This window comes from Oryctolagus cuniculus, chromosome 13 (genome assembly GCF_964237555.1).
Source record: "Oryctolagus cuniculus chromosome 13, mOryCun1.1, whole genome shotgun sequence".
NCBI classification, from domain to species: domain Eukaryota; kingdom Metazoa; phylum Chordata; class Mammalia; order Lagomorpha; family Leporidae; genus Oryctolagus; species Oryctolagus cuniculus.
Window position 1 is genome coordinate 61,290,009 of NC_091444.1, and position 27,708 is coordinate 61,317,716.

The window sequence follows — 27,708 nt, forward strand, 5'->3', positions numbered from 1 at the left end:
TTATCTTGCACATTACCACGTGGGTGTTTCCCTCCCATGAGCTCCAGGACCACTCTAGCTCCCAGCTCCTTTGTAATGATACTCCCCAGGATAACTAGCCCTTGACTTCATTCAAAGTCAATTAAGCAGTAAATATATATATATATATATATATATATATATATATATATATATATATATATATATATATATATTAAATATAGATCATGTAATTCACTTGCTGGCCAAGCAATGGGGCCAGGATCTACCGATCTGAAGCCAGGAGCCAGGTGCTTCCTCCTGGTCTCCCATGCAGGTGTAGGGCCCAAGTACTTGGGCCATCCTCCACTGCACTCCTGGGGCACAGCAGAGAGCTGGGCTGGAAGAGGAGCAACTGGGACAGAACCCGGCGCTCCAACCAGGACTAGAACCTGGGGTGCTGGCGCCGCAGGTGGAGGATTAGCCTAGTGAGCCACGGTGCCAGCCAAACAGTAAATATTTTATATTGGCAGCTTTAAATAGGAACATATTGTGGTTCTGAAATAAAGAAACCCTAACCCAGGTGTCTATAAATTTTTAGATTTGGAGCCAGCAAAATACCAACATGTGTCAAAGCAGAGTCACATACAGTCATGTTTATTAAGAGTGTAAATTCATGCTATTTTCTTTGTGTGGTTTCCCACGTGGCTGGAAATAAATATTTAAAATGCTAGGTTCTGACTTTGATAAATCATGGAGTGTTATGATACAACCAACCCACATTATTTATCACAGTTAGTTATATGCCATGAGCTAGAAAGTAATGAAGAATTACTTTTATCTCCTACGAAACTGACCCAAGGGCTTTTGGTGGGTGTTTGATCTTCTAACCAGAGAAAAACAACATGATTTCATTTTCTCTCTCTCAAACACCTTTTAAGGACACACCACATTGGCGGCCTCACTGGGGAGTCTAGCTGACAAATTGGGTGAATCCAGGCAAGTAAGTTATGCTGGGCCTCAATTTTACCCTCAAACAAAACTTACATGAAAAAAGAAAAAGAAATTCTTACCTATGAACGAACCAGCATAGTTATTTGACATGAATTTGAATCATGTGGCTCAAAATGACGACACAGACCTGTTAACCGAGTATCACTTTATGTACCAAATTGGCAGATACAAAAATCCTATTTACATTCATTTCCATAGGGAAGTTAGTTTTAGATCATGCAAAAGCTGTGTTGTCAGGTCATCCTTGAAAAACTGACAAGTGCGAGCAGTCATGTAGTATCACTACCATGAGAAGGCAGTGCCAGAGCCAGGCTTTTCTTCAATTATTTGCCCAATTTTTATTTAAAATTTTTTTAATTTATTTATTTGTAAAGATTTATTTATTTACTTGACAGGCAGAGTTACAGACAGGGAGAGGGAGAGACAGAGAGAGAGAGGTCTTCCATCTGCTGGTTTGCTCCCCAAATGACTGGAACAGCCAGAGCTGGGCCAATCCCAAGCCAGGAGCCAGGAGCCAGGAGCCAGGTGCTTCTTCTGGGTCTCCCACATACGTGCAGGGGCCCAAGCACTTGGACCATCTTTTACTGCTTTCCCAGGCCACCACAGGCAGCCGGATCTGAAGTGGAGCAGCTGGGACTTGAACTCATGCCCTTATGGGATGCTGGTGCCACAAGCAGATGCTTAACTTACTACACCACAGTGCCAGCCCCAAGATTTATTTATTTGAAAGGCAGAATTACACACACAGAGAGAAATCTTCTATCTGCTGCTTCATCCCCCAAATAGCTACAACAGCCAGGTCTGGGTCACACAGAAGCCAGGAGACCAGAACTCCATCTGGGTCTCCCAAGTGGGTGGCAAGGGTCCAAGTTCTTGGGCCATCTTCTACTGCTTTTCCAGTTTCAGTAGTAGGGAACTGGAAGCAGAACTGCCAGGACTTGATCCAGCGCTCACATGGGTTGCAGCATCATTGGTAGTGACTTACTCAGCTGTGCCACAATGCCAGCCGCCATTCAATTTTTAAATATAGGGGCGATGCTTCCAAAAAAACTGGGCACACTGTGCTGAGTTCTTCCAACTTGGAGAATTTTGAAATAAATATATGACTGAGCCTTCTTCCTTTAATGCTCAAATGTTTTCCTGTTGAAAATTTGTATAAAGACATTGTAAAACTTCAATGGCTCCTTTACTGGGTTCAGCTGAACCTAATCTTGTTGCTGTATGAACCCAGGGCATCAGGACGAATGTTGTGGGCTCCACCCCAGAGATGTGGAGGGTTTGCTTCTGGATGCCAAAGTTCTGCAAAGCATGCTTGTTTGTCCAGCAGTAGCTGATTCCAAAAGGTACTTTCTCTTTCCTCCCTGCTCCTGTACAGATTCTACTCCATCCCAGTGCCCTCCACTTTCCCCACGTGGCTTATTTTAATCAATCCTGTGAATTGGATTGCAGATAACTAAGGGTTTCAAAACACAAAAGTTAAATAAAATCCAAGTTATGAGTTAAGGCCCCAGGATTTCACCCATGGAAAAGAGTAGGCTTTTGTGGAAGGGGTTTCAGTGGCTCAGAGATGAATTTCTGAGGCAGTGGGAATGGACTTTGACTCTGACCCAACTTAAGACCCTATCTGATTGGGAGGTCTGAACTTGGCCATCTTATAGTATACTTAACATTAAATGCTTGTGTTACACAGGGATATGTTTACAGCAGGTGGGAAAGGCAGCTGGTGTGGTGTTGGGAGTGGCTGCAGGCCAGGTCCAGGCCTTGAAGCCTACTACTGCTGTGTGCCCAAGGGATGCCTCAGTCACCTCATCTATGTGGTGAAGTAAAAGAACAGGACTGTCATGAGAAAGCATTATTGTTTGTAAAGTCTGTAGCAGAGTGCTGGCACATGGCATGTGCCAAGTTGGTGTTTGTAGGCACAACAGAATAAAATAAATCATACTTAAGTCACTACTCTCATTTAATGGCGAAATAATTTGATTTGTTTTTGCCAGTTGTTTATCTGAGAGTGAAGCCATTAAGTAAATGTCTCTCCTTCATTTGTTTATGGAAAGCAAATCAAAACATCTGAATGTTCCTGGGTGCCAAGCACCATGAGAGGTGCTAAGATATTGACTCCAACCACACAATTTCTTTTCTCAAGAACTACCTTAAGCGAGACTCCACAATGTCCCATCATATGACCTGCTACTGTAGTGGAGTTTCTTTTCTTTGAAAATCTGCCATTTCATTTTGACACAGGTAAAAATTTTTGAAGACAACTAAAAGTTTGATTAAAGTTATTCTATTCATTAGTGATGAATAGATTTAGGGACTCCTAAGATGATTTACATATATTCCTACAAAAATTCTTTATTTGTTTTTATTTTGCTAACATGTCACATTAGTGTGACAGGAATGAGCCCTTAATTCAAATGCTGATTTTTTTTAATTAGAAAAAATATGTGTTTGTCATAAAAAATCTACAAATTCAGATTAACATATGGAAAAAAACTTCATGCTGCTACAACCCAGGCCAATGAGAGTTAACCTTTCAGAGATTTCCTGGGTTATTTTACCATACATTGTGTGTATTTGCCTGTACCCAATCGTTTGTTATATATGCATTTGTATACACAGATTAGAGAGTGGGGGTTCAGATACCGCCTCATGTTAGATGCTTCCTCTGCTTGAATGCAAAGATGTATTCTACTCGCCCACCACATCCAGCAAGGTGCTTCTGATTTGAGCCTGTCCAATGTTTGAAGAAGAGGGATTCATTTTAGCCAGTGACCAGGCTTCTGGTCCAAGGAAGGCAAGTTTGTAAGAGGTATTGGATGGGACCTTGGTTATTGGGTTTGTCTTGTAAAACTCAGTGGGAAGGCTCTACCTGAAGGTCATCTGGCCTAATTTCCTCCTTAATTTTTTCTTATCCCAATGATACAGTGGTCACACTGGAACCAGACCCCCAACTTCGTTCTCCCACAGCTATGATTTTGCACATGGCCTCATTAGATGATCTGGCACACAGTGGGCCTTTGATGAAAATCTGTTTAATTAAAAAAAATTCACCTAGAAGCTCACCACCAAGAGATAACTGCTGCTTCAAACATGTATTATTTTGGTCTACATACTGTATTTTCTAATTTTTCAGGTTGGTCACTTGAGATGATTACAACTGAGGGTTTTATAGGTCTTTCAATGCTCTTAATAAAGAAACAGAATTCTGACTAGTCAGGCCAAAGATATAATAAATGCTGGTGCTTTATCATTTAAAAAATTTTAACGTATTTGTTCTCATTTTATTTGGAAGAGACAGAGAGAAAGATGGAGAGAGAATGAGAGGGAGATAAAGATCTTCCACCCACTGGTTCATTCCCCAAATGCTAACAACAGCAAGGCTGAACCAAGTGGAAGCCAAAAGCCTGAAACTCCTTCCAGGTCTCCCATATGCATAGCAGGAACCTCATCTACTTAAGCTGTCATTTGCTGCCTCCTAGGGTGAACACCAATAGGAAAGTGGACTGGAAATGGAGCAGTCAGGACTTGAACCAGGACTTCAATGTGGGATGTGGGTGTCTTAACCATTGTGCCAAATGCCTGCCCTGGGTGTTTTAAAAGGTGTAAAAAGTGGATCCAGCATTGTGGCACTGTGGGTTACGTTGCCATCTGCAACACTGGTGTCTTATATGGGTGCTGGTTCATGTCCCAGTTGGTCCACTTCGGATCCAGCCCCCTGCTAATGGCCTGGGAAAAGCGGCGGAAGACAGCCCTAGTATTTGGGTCCCTGCCACCCACGTGGGACACCAGTTAAAGCTCCTGGCTCCTGGCTTTGGCCTGGACCAGTTCTGGCCGTTGTGGCCATTAGTAAACCAGCAGATGGAAGATCTCTGTCTCTCCTCTAACTCTGCCTTTCAAATAAATAATTAAGTAAATCTTAAAAAAAATAAAATAAATTTTGCTGGGCTTTTTGGGTTTTCAAAAAATTATTAGGGGTGGACATTTGCCACCAAGGTTTAAGACACTGCTTGGGATGTCTGTATCTCACATCAGAGTGCCTGTGGAGTTTGAGTTCTAGTTCTGCTTCTGATTTCATCTTCCTGCTAATGCACACCATGGGAGGCAGCAGAGGATGGCTCAAGTAGTTGGGTCTCTGCCACCCACATGGGAGGCCCAGATTAAGCTGTAGACTTCTGGCTTTGGTCTGGCCCAGCCCTGGCTGTTTTAGGCATTTGGGGAATGTATCAGCCAATGGAAGGTCTCTGTCTATCTCTCTATCTTTCTCATTGTCTGTCTAAGTAAGTAACAATGATTTAAAAATTCACTTTGGTAGCTTATTTTACTCTTCATTCTGTATCTTCCTTGTGATCAATTAATAAGAAATCTAAAGTTTTTGTCTTATGATTAAAAAAGGAGGGGGGTAGTAAACTTTAATGATTCTTTGGTTAAACACATCAACAGCAGAAAAAGAGTAGGGGATCATATATGTTTTAACATCAGGAGGGCCCCCTAGGCTTCTTAAGTGCTGAGGACAGACAGGGAGTAGAGGCAGCCGTGAACTTCCTGGCCTTTCCCACACTGACCCCATCTGCCTAGGGTGCAGGGCAGCCACTCTTCTCCACTGCCAACAGCAACACACTCTGTCAACACTGGGGCGCTCAGAACCGGGAGAGGGTCTGCTAGGTTCTGACCATGGCCCAGTCCTAGATCTGTCCAACTCAGCACCATGCTGTGCCCCTCACAGGCAAAGACGCCCAGAGGAAGTACTGTCTGAAGGTGTTTGTGAAATTTTGTGAGACAGCTTTCCTTACACTTTGCTGTGGCATCACACAGTGCAGAAAGTGGCTCTATCCTGTCACACAGACTTTAAAAGTTAATGCTAAACAGGTTGTCTTTAATTTGCCATGTCAGCTACTGCTGCAGCCCAGATATCTTTAGAGCCAATCACTTACCTGAAAGGGGATCTCCAGTACTGTCTGGAAAGCCATTTTCTTCTCCCTAAAAACCAAAAAGCAGCTTTCATTAAAATCATATATATATTTCATTATATTCTTAGAATTGTATCTAGAGACTATATTGAATCTGTTAAAAACTAATTAAACGTTTAAAAGCATTAAAAAGTCATTTTCATATGAATGGACACACAGTATCAATTATCCAATCCAATTAAATTTCCATCAAAACCTTTGGGTTGGATTTTTTTTTTTTTTTTTTTTTGACAGGCAGAGTGGATAGTGAGAGAGAGAGACAGAGAGAAAGGTCCTCCTTTTGCCGTTGGTTCACCCTCCAATGGCCGCCGCGGCTGGCGCGCAGTGGCGGCGCATCGCGCTGATCCGATGGCAGGAGCCAGGTGCTTATCCTGGTCTCCCATGGGGTGCAGGGCCCAAGCACTTGGGCCATCCTCCACTGCACTCCCTGGCCACAGCAGAGAGCTGGCCTGGAAGAGGGGCAACCGGGAAAGAATCTGGCTCCCCGACCAGGACTAGAACCCGGTGTGCCGGTGCCGCTAGGTGGAGGATTAGCCTATTGAGCCACGGCGCTGGCCTGGGTTGGATCTTAAGAATGCCCTGTTTTATTTTTTAACAAGATTTATTCATTTATTTGAAAATCAAAGTTACACAGGGAGAGGAAGAGAGAGAGAGAGAGAGAGATAGAGAGAGGTCTTTCAAAGCTGATTCACTCCCCAAATGGCTGCAATGGCCAGGGCTTGGACTAGGCCAAAGTCAGGAGTCTGGAACTTTTTCTGGGTCTCCCACATGGGTACAGGTGCCATCTTTTGCTGCTTTCACAGGTGCATTAGCAGAAAGCTGGATTGAAGTGGACCAGCTGGAACTTGAACTGGTGCCTATATGGGGTATCAGCACCACAGGCAGAGGCTTAGCTTACTACTCCACAGTGCCGGCCCCACCCCAAGAACGACCTTTTAATGGGGGTAAGCCAAAGTCTCCCTCTGAATGTAAGCTACATGAGAGCAGGGGCTTTTGTTTATGTTCTCCCTATACTGTGCCCCAAGACACAGTACAGTGCCTGTGACACAGCAGACACTCAGTATGTGTCATTAAATCTAATAGTGTCCCTATTTTTTAAAGAGTGTCAATGCATGTGATAATGTTCTGTTTTATTTGAGATTATGGGTCATTTTATTTCCAATCTGCTTTTTGTTAGGCTTGTTGTTTCCCTTACCTATTAAATGTTATTTCCTTTACCTATTTTTTTCCCAAAGAAATCTTTTATTTAATGAGTACAAATTTCATATGTACAACTTTAGGAATACAGTGATTCTTCTCACCATACCTGCCCTCCCAACCACACTCCCAACCCTGCCTCCCTCTCCCATTCCCATTCTCCATTCAGATTCATTTTCAATTAACTTTATACACAGAAGAACAACTCTATACTAAGTAAAGATTTCAAAAATTTGCACACACATGCACCAAAAAAAAAAACACCTGAGAATCAGTTTTACAGTTAATTCTCATAATATAACTCATAGAGGACAGAGGTCCTACATGGGGAGTAAGTGTGTGATAACTCCTGTTGTTAATTTAACAATTAATACATGTATAATGTCAGTGATCACCCGAGGCTTTTGACATGAGCTACCAAGGCTCAGAAGCCTTCTGAATCCACAGTCTCCATCAGTATTTAGACAAGGCCATAAGCAAAGTGGAAGTTCTCTCCTTCCTTCAGAGAAAAGTACATCCTTTTTTGACAGCCACTTCTTTCCACTGGGGTCTCTCTCACAGAGACCCTTCATGTAGGATATATTTTTTTTTTGCCACAGTGTCTTGGCTTCCCATGCCTGAAACGTTCTTACGGGCTTTGCAGCCAGACCAGAATGCCTTAAGGGCTGATTCTGAGATCAAAGTGCTACTTAAAATGATTTTCATTCTATGAGTCTGTTGTATGGACTGCTTCCCGTGTTGTAGCATTCACTCCTTTTTAATTCTATCTGTTATTATTACCAAACACTTAATCCTACTTATATGACCACTTTGACACTTAATCCTATGTATTAGATCACTTTGACACTTAATATGGCCACTTTAACTCTTAAGATGGCATTTTTACCACCCATGAAAGCTTTTTTTTAAAGATTTATTTATTTATTTGAAAGTCAGAGTTACACAGAGAGAGGAGAGGGAGGAAGAGGGAGAGGGAGAGGGAGAGGGAGAGACAGAGGCAGAGGCAGAGGCAGAGGCAGAGGGAGAGAGAGGTCTTCCATCTGATGGTTCACTCCCCTACTGGTCGCAATGGCCGGAGCTGTGCTGACCCAAAGCCAGGAGCCAGGAGCTTCTTCCAGGTCTCCCACATGGGTGCAGGGGCCCAAGGACTTGGGCCATCTTCTACTATTTTCCCAGACCACAGCAGAGAGCTGGATGGGAAGTGGAGCAGCCGGGTCTTAAACCGACGCCCATATGGGATGCTGGCGCTTCAAGCCAGGGTGTTAACCTGCTGCACCATAGCGCCAGCACCCCCATGCAAGTTTTTAAACTGTGCCCTTAGAAGTCCGTATGCAAAACTATACAGCTTTACAGTTACAAACTTCTTCCTCCCTCTCTTATTCCACTTTTATGTTTTACTGAGATCTATTTTCAATTGATTTTATTCACTTATGATTAACTCTATGTTAAGTAGAGTTCAACAAATAGTATGAAGAGAAAGGAAAAAAATGTTCCTTGACAGTTCTGACAAGGGCTGTTTAAGTCATTGCTTCTCAAAATGTCAATTTCACTTCTACAAATTTCCTTTTAGGTGACCCATTAGTTATCACAGATCAGGGAGAACAAATGGTATTTGTCCCTTTGGAACTGGTGTATTTCACTAAGTATGATGTTTTCCAGATTCAACCATTTTGTTGCAAAAGACCAGGTTTAATTTTTTAACCACCATGTAGTATTCCAAAGAGTACACATCCAATACTTTTTTTATCCAGTCTTCAGTTGACAGGCATTTAGGTTGATTCAATGTCTTAGCTAATGTGAATTGGGGATATAGATAACTCCTTTATTTGCTGATTTCATTTCCTTTAGGTAAATTCCCAGGAATACGATGCCTGGGTCATATGGTAGGTCTGTATTCTGAGGTATCTCCAAACTGTCTTCCATAGTGGTTTTACCAGTTTATGTTCCCACCAACAGTGGATTATGGTACCTTTTTCTCCACATCCTCACTAGCAATTGTTGCTTCTTGATTTCTGTATGAAAGCCATCCTTACTAGGGTGAGGTGGAACCTCATTGTGGTTTTGATTTGCATTTCCCTGACAGCTAGTGATCCTGAACATTTTTTCATGTGTCTGTTGGCCATTTGGATTTCCTCTTTTGAAAAATGTCTGTTTAAATCCTTTGCCCATTTCTTCACTGCATTGTTTGTCTTGTTGTAGAGTTTCTTGATCTCTTTATATATTCTGGTTATTAATCTTTTATCAGTTGTATAGTTTGCAAATAATTTCTTCCATTCTGTCAGTTGCCTCTTCACGTTCCTGTTTCTTTTGCAGTACAGAAGGTTCTCAATTTGAAGTAATGACATTTGTTAATTTTGGCTATTGATTGTCTGTTCCTTTGGGGTCTTTTCTAAGAACTCTCTGCCTATGCCAATATCTTGCAAGGTTTCAACAATGTTCTGTAATAATTTGATGGTATCAGGTCATAGATTTAGGTCTTTGATCCATTTTGAATGGATTTTTGTGTAAGGTGTAAGGCTGGAGTCCTGCTTCATACTTCTAAATATGGAAATCCAGTTTTCTCAGCACCATTTGTTGAAGGGACTATCCTTGTTCCAGGGAATGGTTTTAGCTCTTTGGTCAAATGTAAGTTGGTTGTAGGTGCTTGAATTGATTTCTGGAGTTTTTATTCTGTTCCATTTGACTATCCATCAGTTTTTGTACCAGTACCAGGCTGTTTTGATTATGACTGCCTTATAGTATGTTTTGAAATCTGGTAATGTTATGCCTCCAGCTTTGTTTTTGTTGTATAAGATTGCTTTAGCTATTCAAGGTCTTCTATATTTCTATATGAATTTGAGCATCATATTTTCTAGATATGGGAACTGCCTTTGGTATTTTGGTTGGTATTGCATTGAATCTGTAAATTACTTTTGGAAGAATGGACATTTTGATGATATTGATTCTTCCAATCCATGAACATGGAGGATTCTTCCATTTTTTTGTATCTTTTTTCTATTTCTTTCTTTAATGTTTTGTAATTCTCCTTTGACATCCTTGGTTAAATTTATTCCAAGATACTTGATTTTTTTGTAACTATTGTGAGGGATTGATCTTAGAAGCTCTTTCTCAGCCATGGAATTTTCTGTCCATACAAAGGCTGTTGATTTCTGTGTACTGATTTCACATCCTGCTACTTTACCAAACTCTTTTATGAATTCCAATACACTCTTGGTGGAGTCTTTTGGATCCTTTACATAGAGAATCATGTCATCTGCAAAGAGAAATAGTTTGACTTCTTCTTTCCCAATTTGCATCCCTTTATTTCCTTTTCTTGCCTATGGCTCTGGTTAAAACTTCCAGGACTACATTGAATAGAAGTGGTGAGAGGGGGCATCCTTATCTGGTTCCAGATCTCAGTGGAAATGCTTCCAACTTTTCCCTATTCAATAGGATGCTGGCAGTGGGTTTGTCACAAACTGCCTTGATTGTGTTGAGGAATGTTCCTTCTATACCCAATTTGTTTAGAGCTTTCATCATGAAACGGTGTTGTATTTTATCAAATGCTTTCTCTGCATCTATTGAGATAATCACATGGTTTTTGTTCTTCAGTTTGTTAAGGTGATAAATCAAATTAATTTATTTGCAAATGTTGAACCATCCCTGCATACTAGGGATAAATCCCCCTTGGTCTGGGTGAATGATTTTTCTGATGTGTTGTTGGATTCAATTGGTTAGAATTTTGTTGAGGATTTTTGTGTCTATGTTCATCAGGAAAATTGGTCTCTAGTTTTCTTTCTCTGTTGTGTCTTTTTCGGCTTTAGGAATTCAAATGATGCTGGCTTAATAGAAAGAATTTGGAAGGATTCCCTCCCTTTCAATTGTTTTGAATAACTTGAGAAGTATTGGAGTTAATTCTTCTTTAAATGTCTGGTAGAATTAAGCAGTGAAGCCATCTGGTCTTGGGCTTTTCTTTCTTGGGAGGGTTTTTTTTTTAACTTTTATTTAATGAATATAAATTTCCAAAGTACGGCTTATGGATTACAATGGCTTCCCCCCCATAACGTCTCTCCCACCTGCAACCCTCCCCTTTCCCATTCCTTCTCCCCTTCCATTCACATGAGGATTCATTTTCAATTCTCTTTATATACAGAAGATCAGTTTAGCATACATTAAGTAAAGATTTCAACAGTTTGCTCCCACACAGAAACATAAAGTGAAAAATAATAGATGATTTTTTAAATGATGATGAAATCAGATCAGACCTATTGTCATGTTTAATCCCAGCGAGAGTCAAGTTGGGAATTGATAATTTCTTCTTTTTTTTTTTAACAGAAGATCAGTTTAGTATACATTAAGTAAAGATTTCAACAGTTTGCACCCCATAGAAACACAAAGTGAAATATATTGTTTGAGTACTCGTTATAGCATTAAGCCTCAACGTACAGCACATTAAGGACAGAGATCCTACATGAGGAGTAAGTGCACAGTGACTCCTGTTGTTGACTTTACAAATTGACACTCCTGTTTATGGCATCAGTAATCTCCCTAGGCACCAGTCATGAGTTTCCAAGGCTATGGAAGCCCCTTGAGTTCTCCGACTCTTATCTTGTTTAGACAAGGTCATAGTCAAAGTGGAGGTTCTCTCCTCCCTTCAGAGAAAGGTACCTCCTTCTTTGAAGACCTGTTCTTTCCACTGGGATCTCACTCACAGAGATCTTTCATTTAGGGTTTTTTCTTTTTTTTTTTTTTTTTTTTTTTTTTTTTTTTTTTTTTTTGCCAGAGTGTCTTGGCTTTCCATGCCTGAAATACTCTCATGGGCTTTTCAGCCAGATCAGAATGCCTTTAGGGCTGATTCTGAGGCCAGAGTGCTGTTTAGGACATCCGCCATTCTATGAGTCTGCTGAGTATCTCGCTTCCCATGTTGGATCACTCTCCCCTTTATTTATTCTATCGGTTAGTATTAGCAGGTACTAGACTTGTTTATGTGATCCCTTTGACTCTTAGTCCTTTCATTATGATCAATTGTGAACTGAAATTGATCACTTGGACTAGTGAGATGGCACTGGTACATGCCACCTTGATGGGATTAAATTGCAGTCCCCTGGTATGTTTCTAACTCTACCATTTGGGGCAAGTCAGCCTGAGCATGTCCCAAATTGTACATCTCTTCCCTCTCTTATTCCCACTCTTATGTTTAACAGGGATCACATTTCAGTTAAATTTCAACCCTTAAGAATAACTGTGTATTAATTACAGAATTAAACCAGTCATATCAAGTAGAACAGATAAAAAAAAAACTACTAAGAGGGATAATGTATTAAGTTGTTCATTAACAGTCAGGGCTATGCTGATCAAGTCACCGTTTCTCATAGTGTCCATTTCACTTCAACAGGTTTCCTTTTTGGTGTTCAGTCAGTTGTCACCGATCAGGGCGAACATATGGTATTTGTCCCTTTGGGACTGGCTTATTTCACTCAGCATGATGTGTTCCAGATTCCTCCATTTTGTTGCAAATGACTGGATTTCGTTGTTTCTGACTGCGGTATAGTATTCTAAAGAGTACATATCCCATAATTTCTTTATCCAGTCTACCGTTGATGGGCATTTAGGTCGGTTCCAGGTCTTGGCTATTGTGAATTGTGCTGCAATAAACATTAGGGTGCAGACCGCTTTTTTCTTTATCAATTTAAACTCCTTTGGGTAAATTCCAAGGAGTGGGATGGCTGGGTCGAACGGTAGGGTTATATTCAGGTTTCTGAGGAATCTCCAGACTGACTTCCATAGTGGCTTGACCAGTTTGCATTCCCACCAACAGTGGGTTAGTTCCCTTTTCCCCCACATCCTCGCCAGCATCTGTTGTTGGTAGATTTCTGCATGTGAGCCATTCTAACCGGGGTGAGGTGAAACCTCATTGTGGTTTTGATTTGCATTTCCCTGATTGCTAGTGACCTTGAACATTTTTTCATGTGCCTGTTGGCCCTTTGGATTTCCTCTTTTGAAAAATGTCTATTGAGGTCCTTGGCCCATCTCTTAAGTGGGTTGTTGGTTTTGTTTTTGTGGAGTTTCTTGATCTCTTTGTAGATTCTGGTTATTAACCCTTTATCTGTTGCATAGTTTGCAAATATTTTTTCCCATTCTGTCAGTTGTCTCTTCACTCTCCTGACTGTTTCTTTTGCAGTACAGAAACTTCTCAATTTGATGCAATCCCAATAGTTGATTTTGGCTTTGACTGCCTGTGCCTCCCGGGTCTTTTCCAGAAATTCTTTGCCTGTGCCAATATCTTGAAGGGTTTCTCCAATGTTCTCTAGTAACTTGAGGGTGTCAGGTCGTAGATTTAAGTCTTTAATCTATGTTGAGTGGATTTTTGTGTAAGGTGTAAGGTAGGGGTCTTGCTTCATGCTTCAGCACGAGGAAATCCAGTTTTCCCAGCACCATTTATTGAACAGACAGTCCTTGCTCCAGGAATTGGTTTTAGATCCTTGATCAAATATAAGTTGGCTGTAGATGTTTGGGTTGATTTCTGGTGTTTCAATTCTGTTCCATTGGTCTATCCATCTGTTTCTGTACCAGTACCATGCTGTTTTGATTACAACTGCCCTGTAGTATGTCCTGAAATCTGGTATTGTGATTCCTCCGGCTTTGTTGTTTTTTTTTTTTTTATCTTTTATTTAATGAATATAAATTTCCAAAGTACGACTCATGTGTTACAATGGCTTCCCCCCCCATACCGTCCCTCCCACCCACAACCCCCCCCTTCCCACTCCCTCTCCCCCTCCATTCACGTCAAGATTCATTTTCGATTATCTTAATATACAGAAGATCAGCCTAGCATACCTTAAGTAAGTATTTCAACAGTTTGCTCCCACACAGAAACATAAAGTGAAAAATAATAGATGATATTTTTTAAATGATGATGAAATCAGATCAGACCTATTGTCATGTTTAATCCCAGTGAGAGTCAAGTTGGGAATTGATAATTGTTTTTTTTTTACAGAAGATCAGTTTAGTGTACATTAAGTAAAGATTTCAATCGTTTGCACCCCCATAGAAACACAAAGTGAAATATACTGTTTGAGTACTCGTTATAGCATTAAGCCTCAGTGTACAGCACGTTAATGACAGAGATCCTACATGAGGAGTAAGTGCACAGTGACTCCTGCCGTTGACTTCACAAATTGACACTCCTGTTTATGGCATCAGTAATCTCCCTATGCACCAGTTATGAGTTTCCAAGGCTATGGAAGACCCCTGAGTTCTCCGACTTTTATCTTGTTTAGACACGGTCATAGTCAAAGTGGAGGTTCTCTCCTCCCTTCAGAGAAAGGCACCTCCCTCTTTGAAGACCTGTTCTTTCCACTGGGATCTCACTCACAGAGATCTTTTTGCCAGAGTGTCTTGGCTTTCCATGCCTGAAATACTCTCATGGGCTTTTCAGCCAGATCCGAGTGCCTTCAGGGCTGATTCTGAGGCCAGAGTGCTATTTAGGACATCCGCCATTCTATGAGTCTGCTGAGCATCTCACTTCCCATGCTGGACCACTCTCCCCTTTATCCATTCTATCGGTTGGTGTCAGCAGATACTAGACTTGCCCATGTGCTCCCCTTGACTCTCAGTCCTTTCATTATGATCAATTGTGAACTGAAATTGATCACCTGGAATAGCGAGATGGCATTGGCACATGCCACCTTGATGGGATTGAATTGGAATCCCCTGGTATGTTTCCAACTCTACCAATTGGGGCAAGTCAGCCCGAGCATGCCCCAAATTACACATCTCTTCCCTCTCTTATTCCCACTCTTACGTTCAACAGGGATCACATTTCAGTTAATTTTCAACACTCAAGAATAACTGTGTGATAATTACAGAATTAAACCAGTCATATCAAGTAGAACAGACAAAAAAAAATACTATGAGGGATAATGTATTAAGTTGTTCATTAACAGTCAGGGCTATGCTGATCAAGTCACCATTTCTCATAGTGTCCACTTCACTTCAGGAGGTTTCCCCTTTGGTGTTCAGTCAGTTGTCACCGATCAGGGAGAACATATGGTATTTGTCCCTTTGGGATTGGCTTACTTCACTCAGCATGATGTGTTCCAGATTCCTCCATTTTGTTGCAAATGACTGGATTTCGTTGTTTCTGACTGCGGTATAGTACTCTAAAGAATACATATCCCATAATTTCTTTATCCAGTCTACCGTTGATGGGCATTTAGGTTGGTTCCAGGTCTTGGCTATTGTGAATTGTGCTGCAATAAACATTAGGGTGCAGACCGCTTTTTTCTTTATCAATTTAAACTCCTTTGGGTAAATTCCAAGGAGTGGGATGGCTGGGTCAAACGGTAGGGTTATATTCAGGTTTCTGAGGAATCTCCAGACTGACTTCCATAGTGGCTTGACCAGTTTGCATTCCCACCAACAGTGGGTTAGTGTCCCTTTTTCCCCACATCCTCGCCAGCATCTGTTGTTGGTAGATTTCTGTATGTGAGCCATTCTAACCGGGGTGAGGTGAAACCTCATTGTGCTTTTGATTTGCATTTCCCTGATTGCTAGTGACCTTGAACATTTTTTCATGTGCCTGTTGGCCCTTTGGATTTCCTCTTTTGAAAAATGTCTATTGAGGTCCTTGGCCCATCTCTTAAGTGGGTTGTTGGTTTTGTTTTTGTGGAGTTTCTTGATCTCTTTGTAGATTCTGGTTATTAACCCTTTATCTGTTGCATAGTTTGCAAATATTTTTTCCCATTCTGTTGGTTGTCTCTTCACTCTCCTGACTGTTTCTTTTGCAGTACAGAAACTTCTCAATTTGATGCAATCCCAATAGTTGATTTTGGCTTTGACTGTCTGTGCCTCCCGGGTCTTTTCCAGAAATTCTTTGCCTGTGCCAATATCTTGAAGGGTTTCTCCAATGTTCTCTAATAACTTCATGGTGTCAGGACGTAGATTTAGGTCTTTAATCCACGTTGAGTGGATTTTTGTGTAAGGTGTAAGGTAGGGGTCTTGCTTCATGATTCTGCACGTGGAAATCCAGTTTTCCCAGCACCATTTATTGAATAGACTGTCCTTGCTCCAGGAATTAGTTTTAGATCCTTGATCAAATATAAGTTGGCTGTAGATGTTTGGATTGATTTCTGGTGTTTCAATTCTGTTCCATTGGTCTATCCATCTGTTTCTGTACCAGTACCATGCTGTTTTGATTACAACTGCCCTGTAGTATGTCCTGAAGTCTGGTATTGTGATGCCTCCGGCTTTGTTTTTGTTGTACAAGATTGCTTTAGCTATTCGAGGTCTCTTGTGCCTCCATATGAATTTCAGCATCATTTTTTCTAGATCTGCGAAGAATGTCTTTGGTATCTTGATTGGGATTGCATTGAATCTATAAATTGCTTTTGGGAGAATGGACATTTTGATGATGTTGATTCTTCCAATCCATGAGCATGGAAGATTTTTCCATTTCTTGGTATCCTCTTCTATTTCTTTCTTTAAGGTTTTGTAATTTTCATCGTAGAGATCTTTAACATCCTTGGTTATGTTTATTCCAAGGTATTTGATCATTTTTGTAGCTATGGTGAATGGGATTGATCTTAGAATTTCTTCCTCAGCCATGGCATTGTCTGTGTATACAAAGGCTGTTGATTTTTGTGCATTGATTTTATACCCTGCTACTTTGCCCAAATCTTCTATGAGTTCCAATAGTCTCTTAGTAGAGTTCTTTGGGTCCCCTAAATAAAGAATCATATCATCTGCAAAGAGGGATAGTTTGAGTTCTTCCTTCCCAATTTGTATCCCTTTAATTTCTTTTTCTTGCCTAATAGCTCTGGCTAGAACCTCCAGAACTATATTGAATAGCAGTGGTGAGAGTGGGCATCCCTGTCTGGTACCAGATCTCAGTGGAAATGCTTCCAACTTTTCCCCATTCAATAGGAGGTTGGCTGTGGGTTTTTCATAGATTGCTTTGATTGTATTGAGGAATGTTCCTTCCAAACCCAGTTTGCTTAGAGTTTTCATCATGAATGGGTGTTGTATTTTATCAAATGCTTTCTCGGCGTCTATTGAGATAATCATATGGTCTTTCTTCCGCAGTCTGTGAATGTGGTGTATCACATTGATTGTTTTGCGCACATTGAATCATCCCTGCATACCAGGGATAAATCCCACTTGGTCTGGGTGGATGATCTTTCTGATGTGTTGTTGCATTCTATTGGTGAGAATTTTATTGAGGATTTTTGCATCTATGTGCATCAGGGATATTGGTCTGTAATTCTCTTTCAATGCTGCATCTTTTTCCGGCTTAGGAATTAAGGTGATGCTGGCTTCATAGAAAGAATTTGGGAGGACTCCCTCTTTTTCGATTGTTCTGAATAGTTTGAGAAGAAATGGAGTCAGTTCTTCTTTAAATGTCTGGTAGAATTCAGCAGTGAATCCATCTGGTCCTGGGCTTTTCTTTGTTGGGAGGGCCTTTATTACTGTTTCAATTTCTGTCTCAGTTATGGGTCTGTTTAGGTTTTCTATGTTTTCCTGGTTCAATTTAGGTAGGTTGCATGTGTCCAGGAATGTATCCATTTCTGATAGGTTTCCCTGTTTGCTGGCATACAAGTCCTTGTAGTAATTTCTGATGATTCTTTTTATTTCTGTACTGTCTGTTGTTACGTTTCCTTTTTCATCTCTGATTTTATTGATTTGGGTCTTTTCTCTTTTTTTTTTAGTTAGTTGGGCCAATGGGGTGTCACCAGCTCCTCGTTTGGCTGATTTTTTGTAATGTTTTTTGGATTCAATCCTGTTGATTTCTTCTCTGATTTTAATTATTTCTCTTCTCCTACTAGATTTGGGTCTGGTTTGCTGTAGGTTTTCTAGATCCTTGAGGTGAATTGAAAGCTCATCTATTTGGTGCCTTTCCAATTTCTTGATGTAGGCACGTACTGATATAAACTTTCCTCTTAACACTGCTTTTGCTGCGTCGCATAAGTTTTGGTATGTTGTGCTGTTATCCTCATTTATTTGCAGAAAGTTTTTGATTTCTCTTTTAATTTCTTCTATGACCCATTGTTCATTCAGGAGCATGTTGTTCAATCTCCATGTGTTTGTGTATGCTCTAGGGATTCCTGAGTTGCTAATTTCCAACTTCATTCCTTTATGGTCTGAGAAGCTGCATGGTATGATTCTAATTCTTTTGAATTTGCTGAGACTTGCTTTATGGCCTAGTATGTGGTCAATCCTAGAGAAGGTTCCATGTACTGCTGAGAAGAATGTAAAATCTTTAGCTGTAGGATTGAAAGTTCTGTATATATCTGTTAGATCCATTTGGGCTATAGTGTCGTTTAAATCTACTGTATCCTTGTTGATCTTCTGTCCTGTTGATCTGTCTATTTCTGAGAGTGGAGTATTGAAGTCCCCCAGTACTATTGTATTGGGGTCTAAGTCTCCCTTTAACTCCGTTAACAAATCTTTTAGATAAACCGGTGCCCTGTAGTTAGGTGCATATACATTGATAATTGTTATATCTTCTTGTTGTATTGATCCCTTAATCATTATATAGTGTCCCTCTTTGTCACTCTTAACAGTTTTTGTGGTAAAGTTTATGTTGTCCGATATTAAGATGGCTACGCCCGCTCTTTTTTCATTTCTGTTGGCATGGTATATCTTTTTCCAGCCTTTCACTTTCAGTCTGTATGGATCTTTGTTGGAAAGATGCGTTTCTTGTAAGCAGCAAATAGATGGGTTTTGTTCCTTAATCCAATCAGCCAATTGGTGTCTTTTAACTGGACAGTTCAGGCCATACGTTCAATGTGACTAATGATAAGTGGTAACTTTGCCCTGCCATTTGCCAAAGATATTTTCTAATATATGCTTTGAACTTCCTGTGATCTTTTGCTGTGAGGTTTCCTTCCTTTACCTTCTTTCATATTGATGAACGTGTTTTCTGTGTTTCTGTGTGTAACACATCTTTAAGCATCTTTTGCAGGGTGGACGAGTGGCGGCAAAGTCTTTCAATTTCTGTTTGCTATGAAAAGTCTTTATTTCACCTTCATTCACAAATGATAGCTTTGCAGGATATAATATTCTGGGCTGGGAGTTGTTCTCTCTTAGTACCTGGGCTATATCTCGCCATTCCCTCCTAGCTTGTAGGGTTTCTGATGAGAAGTCAGCTGTGAGTCAGATTGGAGATCCTCTGAGAGTAATCTGACGTTTCTCTCTTGCACATTTTAGGATCTTTTCTTTATGTTTCACTGTGGAGAGTTTAATTACAACGTGTCGTGGTGAGGATCTCTTTTGGTCGTGTTTATTAGGGGTTCTGTGAGCTTCCTGTACTAGGATTTCTCTGTCCTTCTCCAAACCTGGGAAATTTTCTGCTAATACCTCACTAAAAAGGCCTTCTAATCCTTTCTCCCTCTCCATGCCTTCAGGAACTCCTAGAACCCGGATGTTGGGTTTTTTAATAGTATCCTGAAGATTCCTGACAATATGTTTTAGATTTCTAATTTCCTCTTCTTTTCTTTGGTCTGACTGTATCCTTTCCTGTTCTCTGTCTTCTAAGTCCGATATTCTCTCTTCTGCTTCACCCATTCTGTTTGTAAGGCTCTCTATTGTGTTTTTCATTTGATCTATTGAATTCTTCACTTCATTATGATTTCTCGTCACTATCACAGTTTCCTGTTGTACTAGTTGTTTTGTTTCATTTTGATTCCTCCTTAATATTTCATTTTCACGAGAGAGATTTTCTATCTTGTCCATTAAGGATTTCTGTAGTTCAAGAATTTGTTTTTGAGAACTTCTTAATGTTCTTATCAATTTTTTGAGATCTGCTTCTTGCATTTCTTCTATCTCATCATCTTCATAATCTTGAATTGGGGTGTCTTTTTCATTTGGGGACGTCATGGTGACTTCCTTGTTTCTATTATCTCGGTTTTTGCGTTTGTTATTTGGCATATTGGAGATATTTGGTTTCTTCACTGTGGTGCTTTTTCTTGTTATACTATGATTCTAGATTAAGTGGACTGTCTGTTTTTGATGGAGCCTTAGAGGCTTGAGATGCGTGTGGCCTGAGAGCTCTGTTTGGTGTGCCAAAGGTGACACTCCCAGGTTAGGCGTGATAGATCTCTCTCTCTCTCTTTCTTTTTTTGATCCAAAAGGGAAGTAATTCCGCACAGCTGAACGAAGTTGGAGGTAGTTAGCAGGCAAATAATATACCCACAGGAGCCAGAGATTGGAAGCTCTTTCCCAAGGGCCACGCAGGGAATCTGTTCTGCCCTAGGAGTGGGCTCAAATTCTCCTTCAGTCTCCCACTGGGTTGCCAAAGTTACGGAATTGTAGTGTCTCTGGAGAGTACTCACGTGAATTCTTGAGTTCTCTCCCCCACCGTCTCTTTTTTCACAGTCTCAGTTCAGTAGCACCACAAATTTACTAGGTCCTAATCTCCTGTTAATTCACCCCGCCCAGAGTCAGGTTTTTCTGCTAGGCTCAGGGCCGGTGCAGACCTGAGGTTGCTCTGCTTATGACGTATGTCCAAGATGGCGCCTGCTCTTTGTCTTGCTCGCCCTTGAGAGGTGAGCGGAGAGAGAGAAACCCGTGTCCGTACCAGTCACCTTTTTTTTTTTCTCTCTCTCTTCCAGTTAGCCTGGTGAACTTCCCCCTCCCCCCCCCGGGGGTCGTTCCCTCTAGTCTCCTCTCTCCGCTTGCCTGCCGGTGTCTCGGGCTATTGAGGTTCGGCTCACCTCGCATTCCAGCACTGGTGTGTTGAGTCTGCCGCTGGTGTCCCGAACTATGGGCTCCCACGCTCTCCATGCAGGTCCACTGTGAATCACGTGTTCTGGAAGAGTTTCTTCTGCTGTTTCCTCCCCTACTCTTCCATGAACCTGCAGTATCTCCACTGTTATTAAACTGTCTCTCCCCAGACTATCAGTGTCTCCCTTCCTATTCCGCCATCTTGCTCCACTAACTCTGGGAGGGTCTTTATTACTGATTCAATTTCCATCTCAGTAATGGGTGTGTTTAGGTTTTCTATGTCTTCATGACTCGATTTAGGTAGGTTTTATGTGTCCAGGAATCTACCCATCTCTTCTGTTTCCCAGTTTGTTGGCATACAGCTCTTTGTAGTAATTTCTGATGACTGGTATCTGTTGTTTAATTTCCTTTTTCATCTCTACTTTTACTGATTTGGGTCATCTTCCTCCTTTTTTTGGTTAGTTGGGCCAATTAGTGAGTCAATTCCATTTATTTTTTCAAAAAACAGATCTTCATTTTGCTGATGTTTTGTATTGTTCTTTTGATTTCAACTTTGTTGATTTCTTCTCTAATTTTAATTATTTCTTTTTCTCCTACTAGTTTTGGGTTTGGTTTTCTGTTATTTTTCTAGATCCCTGAGATGCACTGATAGGTCATTTATTTGATGCCTTTCCAATTTCTTGATGTAGGCACCAATTGCTATAAACACTGTTTTTGCTGTACCCCATAAGTTTTTTTTTAAGATTTATTTATTTATTTGAAAGAGTCACAGAGAGGCAGAGGTGGGGGTGGGGAGGGTCTTCCATCCAGCAGTTCACTCCCTAGGTGGCTGCAACTGACTGTGTCAATCCAAAGCCAGGGACCCGAGCTTTTTCTGGGTCTCCCATGTAGTACAAGGGCCCAAGCACTTGGGCCATCTTCTACTGCTTTCCCAGGCCATAGCAGAGATCTGGATCAAAATTGGAGCAGCTGAGACTTGAACCGGTCCCCACATGGAATGCCAGCACTGCAGGCAGCGCTGCTATACCACAGCGCTGGCCCCTCCCATATAATTTTTTTTAAGATTTGTTTTATTTATTTGAAAGATGGAGTTACAGAGAGGCAGAGGCAGAGAAGAGAGAGAGGTCTTCCACCCACTGTTTCACTCCCCAGATGGCCGCAATGGGTAGAGCTGGGCCCATCCCAAGCTAGGAGCCAGGAGCCTCTGCTGGGTCCCCTATGTGGGTTCAGGGAACCAAGGATATGCGCCATCTTCTACTGCCTTCCCTGGCCAAAGTAGATATCTGGATTGGACATGGAGCAGCTGGGACACTAACAGGCACCCACATGGGATGCTGGCACTGCAGGCAGCAGATTTACCCACACTACACCACAGCACCAGCACCCCCTCCATAAGTTTTTATATGTTGTATTGTCATCTTCATTTGTTTCTAGAAATGTTTTTATTTCTTTCATGACCCACTGTGTTTTTTTTTTAAAGAATTATTTTATTTATTTGAAAGACAAAGTTACAGAGAGAACAAGAGCCAGAGAGAGAGGTCTTCCATTCTGCTGGTACACTTCCCAAATGACCACAGGGCCAGAGCTGAGCTGATCCAAAGCCAGGATCCAGGAGCTTCGTCCTGGTCTGCCACACAGCTGCAGGGACCCAAGGACTTGGGCCATCTTCTACTGACTTCCTAGGCCACAGCAGAGAGCTGGATAGGAAGTGGAGCAGCTGGGACTCAAACCGGCACCCATATGGGATGCTGGCACTACAGGCTGGGGTTTTAACTTGCTGTGCCACAGTGCCGGCCCCAACCCACTGATCATTCAGGAGCATATTATTCAGTCTCCAACTGTTTGCAAATGTTCTAGAGATTCTTGAGTTGCTGATTTCTAGTTTTATTCCATTGTGGTCTGAGAAGATGTATGGTATAATTTTGATTTTTTGAATTTGTTGAGACTTGCTTTATGGCTTAGCATGTGGTCAATCCTAAACAAAATTCCATGTACCACTGAGAAGAATGTGTATTCTTCAACTGTAGGATGCAAATTTCTGTAGATATCTGTTAGGTCCATTTGGTCAATTAACTGCTATTTCCTTGCTGATTTTCTGTCTGGTTGATCTATCCATTGCTGAAAATGGGGTGTTGAAGTCCCCCATTACTATTGTTTTGAGTCTATGTCTCCCTTTAGATCCCTTAACATTTCTTTTAAATATCCAAGTGCCTTGTAATTAGTTGCATATGCATTTATAATAGTTATATCTTCCTGTTGAATCAATCCTTTAGTTATTACATAGTGCCCTTCTTTATCTCATCAGTTTTTGTGTTAAGTCTATTTTGTCTGAAATTAGGATGGCCACACTGGCTCTTTTTAAGTTTCTGTTAGCATGGAATAACTTTTTCCATCCTTTCACTTTCTGTCTGCATCCATCTTTGTTGGTGAGATTTTTTTTTTGTAGGCAGCAAATAGGTGGGTTTTCTTTTTTAATCCATTCATCCAGTCTGTGTCTTTTAACTGGAGAGTTGAGGGCATTTACATTCAAGGTGACTACTGATAAGTAACATCATTGCTCTGCCATTATTCCATAAATATTCCTATTGTTTACTTTGGATTTCCTTTGTACTTTTACTGGGATATTTCCTTCCTTTACCTTCTTTCATAGTGATGACCATGTTTCTGTGTTTCTGTGTGTAGCACATCCTTAAGCATTTTCTGCAGGGCTAGAACGGGTGGTGATAAATTCTTTTAATTTCTGTTTGTTTTGGAAGGTCTTTATTCCACCTTCATTCATAAATGAGAGCTTTGCAGGGCACAGTATTCTGGGTTAACAGTTCTTTTCTCTTAAGACTTGGAATATATCTCGCCATTCTCTCCTACCCTGTAGGCCTTCTAATGAGAAGTCAACTGTGAGTCTAATTGGAGATCCTCTGAAAGTAATCTGGTGTTTCTCTTGTGCACATTTTAGAATCTTTTCTTTAGGTTTTCCTGTGGAGAGTTTGACTATAATGTGTCGTGGTGAAGATCTTTTCTGGTTAAATCTATTAGCAGTTCTATGTGCTTCCCATACTTGGACATCCCTTTCTTTTTCCAAATTAGGGACATTTTCTGTTTTATTTCACTAAAAAGGCCTTCTAGTCCTTTCTCTCTTTCCATGCCTTCAGGAACTCTTAGAACCCATATGTTGGGTCATTTGATAGTGTCCTGTAGATTACAACAGTATTTCTAGTTTTCTAATTTCTTCTTCTTGTGTTTGGTCTGACTGTATAATTTCTGTGCTTTGTCTTCTGTGTCAGATATTCTTTCTTCTGTTTCACTGATTCTGTTGTAAAGGCTTCCCACTGTGTTTTTTTATTTGTTCTACTGAATTCTTCATTTCCAAGATTTCATTTTGATTTTTCTTTAAGATCTCAGTTTCGTGGGAGAAATTGTCTTTCATGTCATGTATGGATTTCAGTAGTTTGTTCATTTGCTTCTAATTACTTCTGAGTAATCCTATGATCAATTTTCTGAATTCCATTTCTGGCATTTCTTCAATCTCATCATCTTTACAATCTAGTATTGAAATGTTGGGTTCCTCTGGGGGCATCATGTTTTTTTTTTCTTATTCTTGTTTCTTGAATTGGTGTGTTTGTTATTCAGCATTTGTGGAGATACTTGTTGGTTTCTTCTTTTTTTTTTTTTCCACTGTGGTGGATTTTATCTTTGTACTATGCCTCTGTGGATAAGCGGAGTGTCTGCCTTCAGGGACTTCCTAGAGGCATGTGGTAGGTGTGGCCAAGGATCTCTGTTCAGTGCTCCAGGGTGAAGGGCATGTCTGAAGTGACACACCCAGGTTTGGCAAGGTAAATTTCCTATTTTTTTTTTTTTTTTTTTTACCAGAGGGGAGGTTTGTTCTTGCCTGTTGGTGTAGACTCAGCCAAGCTCCTCTCCTCAAAGCAGACCAATGCCTGGGCACTAGCCCCAGTGGGTATATTATTCGTCCACTCTTCCACAAGGACCACAAAAAAGGATCTGTGCAGTCCACAATGTAAGTGAGCTCAGATTCCCCAGCAATGTTCCCTGCTAGGTAAATAGGAAGCCCTGATCGTGTAGAGCCTCCCACAGTGACTGCCCAAAGTCCCAGTCACACCCTGAGTCCTCTCACACAGCCTCAGTGTTTTCACAGTCCTAGCATATAATCCTCCCATAGTCACAAGCACCCAGCCCCCTGTCTGTTCTCTCTACTAGGCTCAGGAGTCTCTGCTTGGCTGGTTGCTGTGTGCAAACATGAGCTGGCGTAGCTGTTACATATATCCAAAATGGCACCTGCTCTCTATCAGCTTGTTACAGGATGCAGTTGCAGGGTGATTGAGGAGAGAGAAAACGTGGCCCCTGCTTTGTTTTTCTCTGCTAGTCTGGCAGGTACACTATCCCTCACAGGGCTGCAAGCTGGATTCCCTCTAGGGTGTTCCTGCACCTTTTTTGCCATTGGCTTGGGCTGCTTCAGTCTGGTCTCACCTCACTCTCCAACAACAGTGCAGGAGCTCTTGGCTGCTGGGGTCCTGAATTGTGCGTGTCTTTGCCCTCCATGTAGGTTTATTGTGTCCCTTTAATTGGCGTAGAGTTTCCTCTGCTGTTTTCTCCCTAGGTCTTCCCTGAGACTGCACTCTTTCCACTTTTTTAAAACTATCTTCTCCTAGTCTAGAGCAGCAAGTTCCCTCCATACTCTGCCATCTTAATCCCTCCTCCCTTATTATTAAATTCACTTATTTGTGTAAAATTGCAAAGCAATTCAAACTGTGAAAAAGCAGTGTCCAAATCTTTTGAGGGGTAATCATATCTCTACCCATCCAACTGAGGTTCTATTTTCACAACCGAGGCCATACTACAGCATACACAGCATAAGGGATACACTCTGATCTTCTTTGGAGGTGAGTGAGTGTGTGTGTGTGTGTGTGTGTTGTGTGTGTGCATGTGAGTGCGTGTGCATGTATGTATATTTTCCATGAAGCCAGGAGAGGAGTCTAGATCCAGCATACCTTTGTTGGTGTTAATATCTGCCTTTATGTAACTAAAGTCTCTCAACTAGCTAATGTCCCCCCCTCCATCCATGGGCACCACAGAGGAAGCACTAGGTTGAGACAGGCCCATCACTACTAATGCTGCTCTCAGATTCCCCACCTGCGTCCTCAGGTGGCTGTTGGATTCACTCAGCTCAGGTGCAGCTCAGGTCTCTCTGCATCCTCAGGTCTGAGAGAGTTCCACTCTTAAAGATGGGTTAACTCCCGGGGTCAGCGTGTTTTAAGAATTTCAGCCAGTCTTTCTCTCTGGATCCTCTAAGAAACATTTCCCTTCACGCCTTAGCAGTGTGGAGACAACTGTTGTCCAATCACAAGTCCATTTTTTTCCCACACAACATCATTCTATATCTTATCTGCTAGATTTTCTTGCTTATGTTTGAGTTCCTTTCCTTATCACTATCTTCAGTGAAAAAAAAATCAACCTGCTTACCATAAATCATGTTTTTCTTCCCACATTCCCCTTACTCAGTTATAGGTGTGTTGTGTGTATGTTTGTATGTGTGAGAGACACACAGAGAGGGAGATATAGAAGGAAAGGAAGACAGTGTGTATATAAGAGTTACAGGAAGTCTGAAGGAAGAGCAATTGCCCTCTGTGCAACTTTCCAAGGGTAAGCTCGGAGCCACAGTGTTGGGCCACTGCTCACTGCTCCACAGGTCGTGTGAGGACCTGCCTTTGCACATCTGCAGAGCTCCAGCAGGATTGGGCAGGTGTGTATGCCCTTTTATCAACACAGTCACGGTTCTGCTCACTGAACTGGAAACAGGAACTTCAGGTCATGACGAGAGACACAAATGTTCGAACTTGACAGATTTTTGTGGTATTTGAGGTCTCTGTTCAAACATGAACTTTTCTATAAATAAAAACGATGCTACATGGCACATTTGACTTGATTCCTTATAAGCTGGAGAAAATGTTACCAAAGTCAATGTCTGGCAAAAATCATCTCCATGATGTAGACAGGGAACATGACTCAGATTTACTTGTAAAGGTTGATGAAGACAGAATTTAGATTACTATCTATGTTTTTTTGTTCCTGGCTCTGATTACTAGATTATAATACTTTTTAGCTTAGTTTTTTTTTTTTTTTTTTTTTTTTTTGAAGAGTGAAACTAGAAAAGACTTATTTTTGTGGTTTTTATGGTCTAACTGAAACCACACTTCTGCCTATACTTAACACCTATTTATTGAGCAGTTAATATGCACAAGACCCCGTGTTGGAACCTGAACCCTTGCCCTCAAGGCCTGCTCCCAGGTCTGCCAGGGGAATAGAGACCACACAAATAAATAAAGTGTGAGCCAGAGGATGGTGCATCTCAACAGGAAGGTACAGATAAAGTCAGAGAGGAGAGCTTTCTGTTGATGAAAAAAAAAAAAATCAGAGGCAGTTTCTTCCAGACTGCAAGATTTGAGGGGCCTGCTGAAGTCCTTAGGAGGGAGGGGCATTTAGCCAGCAGCACTCAGGAGTTGACAAGGACATGGAAAAGAACAGGGCCCCTGTGAGGCATTTTGTCTTTAGCAAAGGCAATGTGTGGGGCAAGAGGGAGATGAGAGGGAGTCTGTCCAAAGAGCTGGACTTCCTCTCACAGACAATGGGCATCACTCAAGGGCTCTCCCTGGAAGTAGGGCATCCTCAGAGCTATCCAGGATCACTGCAGGGAATACCTGCCTGGCTGCAGATTGCAGGACATGTGGGGGTTGGGGACAGCTTGGAGGCCAGGTGGTAGGGGAGGCTGATTCACAGGCAAGGATTAATGAGACCCCAAAGCACCCATCTGAAGAGGAGGGGACGAAGCAAGAGCTACTGCAGACACACAGTCAAA

General features: G+C 41.4%; 1 protein-coding gene and 1 long non-coding RNA gene across 7 annotated transcripts in view; one reads left to right on the forward strand and one right to left on the reverse strand.

Annotated features, from left to right (window-relative positions):
* LOC103350914 (uncharacterized) overlaps positions 1-27,708 on the forward strand; it is an 80,985-nt gene that overhangs the window by 49,128 nt on the left and 4,149 nt on the right. The window contains exon 1 of one of the 3 annotated variants that reach the window (XR_011381539.1): positions 6,148-6,883. The exons of the other annotated variants lie outside the window; for them this stretch is intronic. This is a non-coding gene — a long non-coding RNA (uncharacterized lncRNA). Of the gene's footprint in view, positions 1-6,147; positions 6,884-27,708 lie in introns of those variants that run through there. 3 annotated transcript variants of the gene reach the window in all.
* EDARADD (EDAR associated via death domain) overlaps positions 1-27,708 on the reverse strand; it is a 171,871-nt gene that overhangs the window by 9,785 nt on the left and 134,378 nt on the right. For all 4 annotated transcript variants that reach the window (XM_051820772.2, XM_017347712.3, XM_070055578.1 and 1 more), the window contains one exon: positions 5,904-5,949. In XM_051820772.2, coding sequence (XP_051676732.1) covers positions 5,904-5,949 — 46 coding nt within the window. The remainder of the gene's footprint in view (positions 1-5,903; positions 5,950-27,708) is intronic.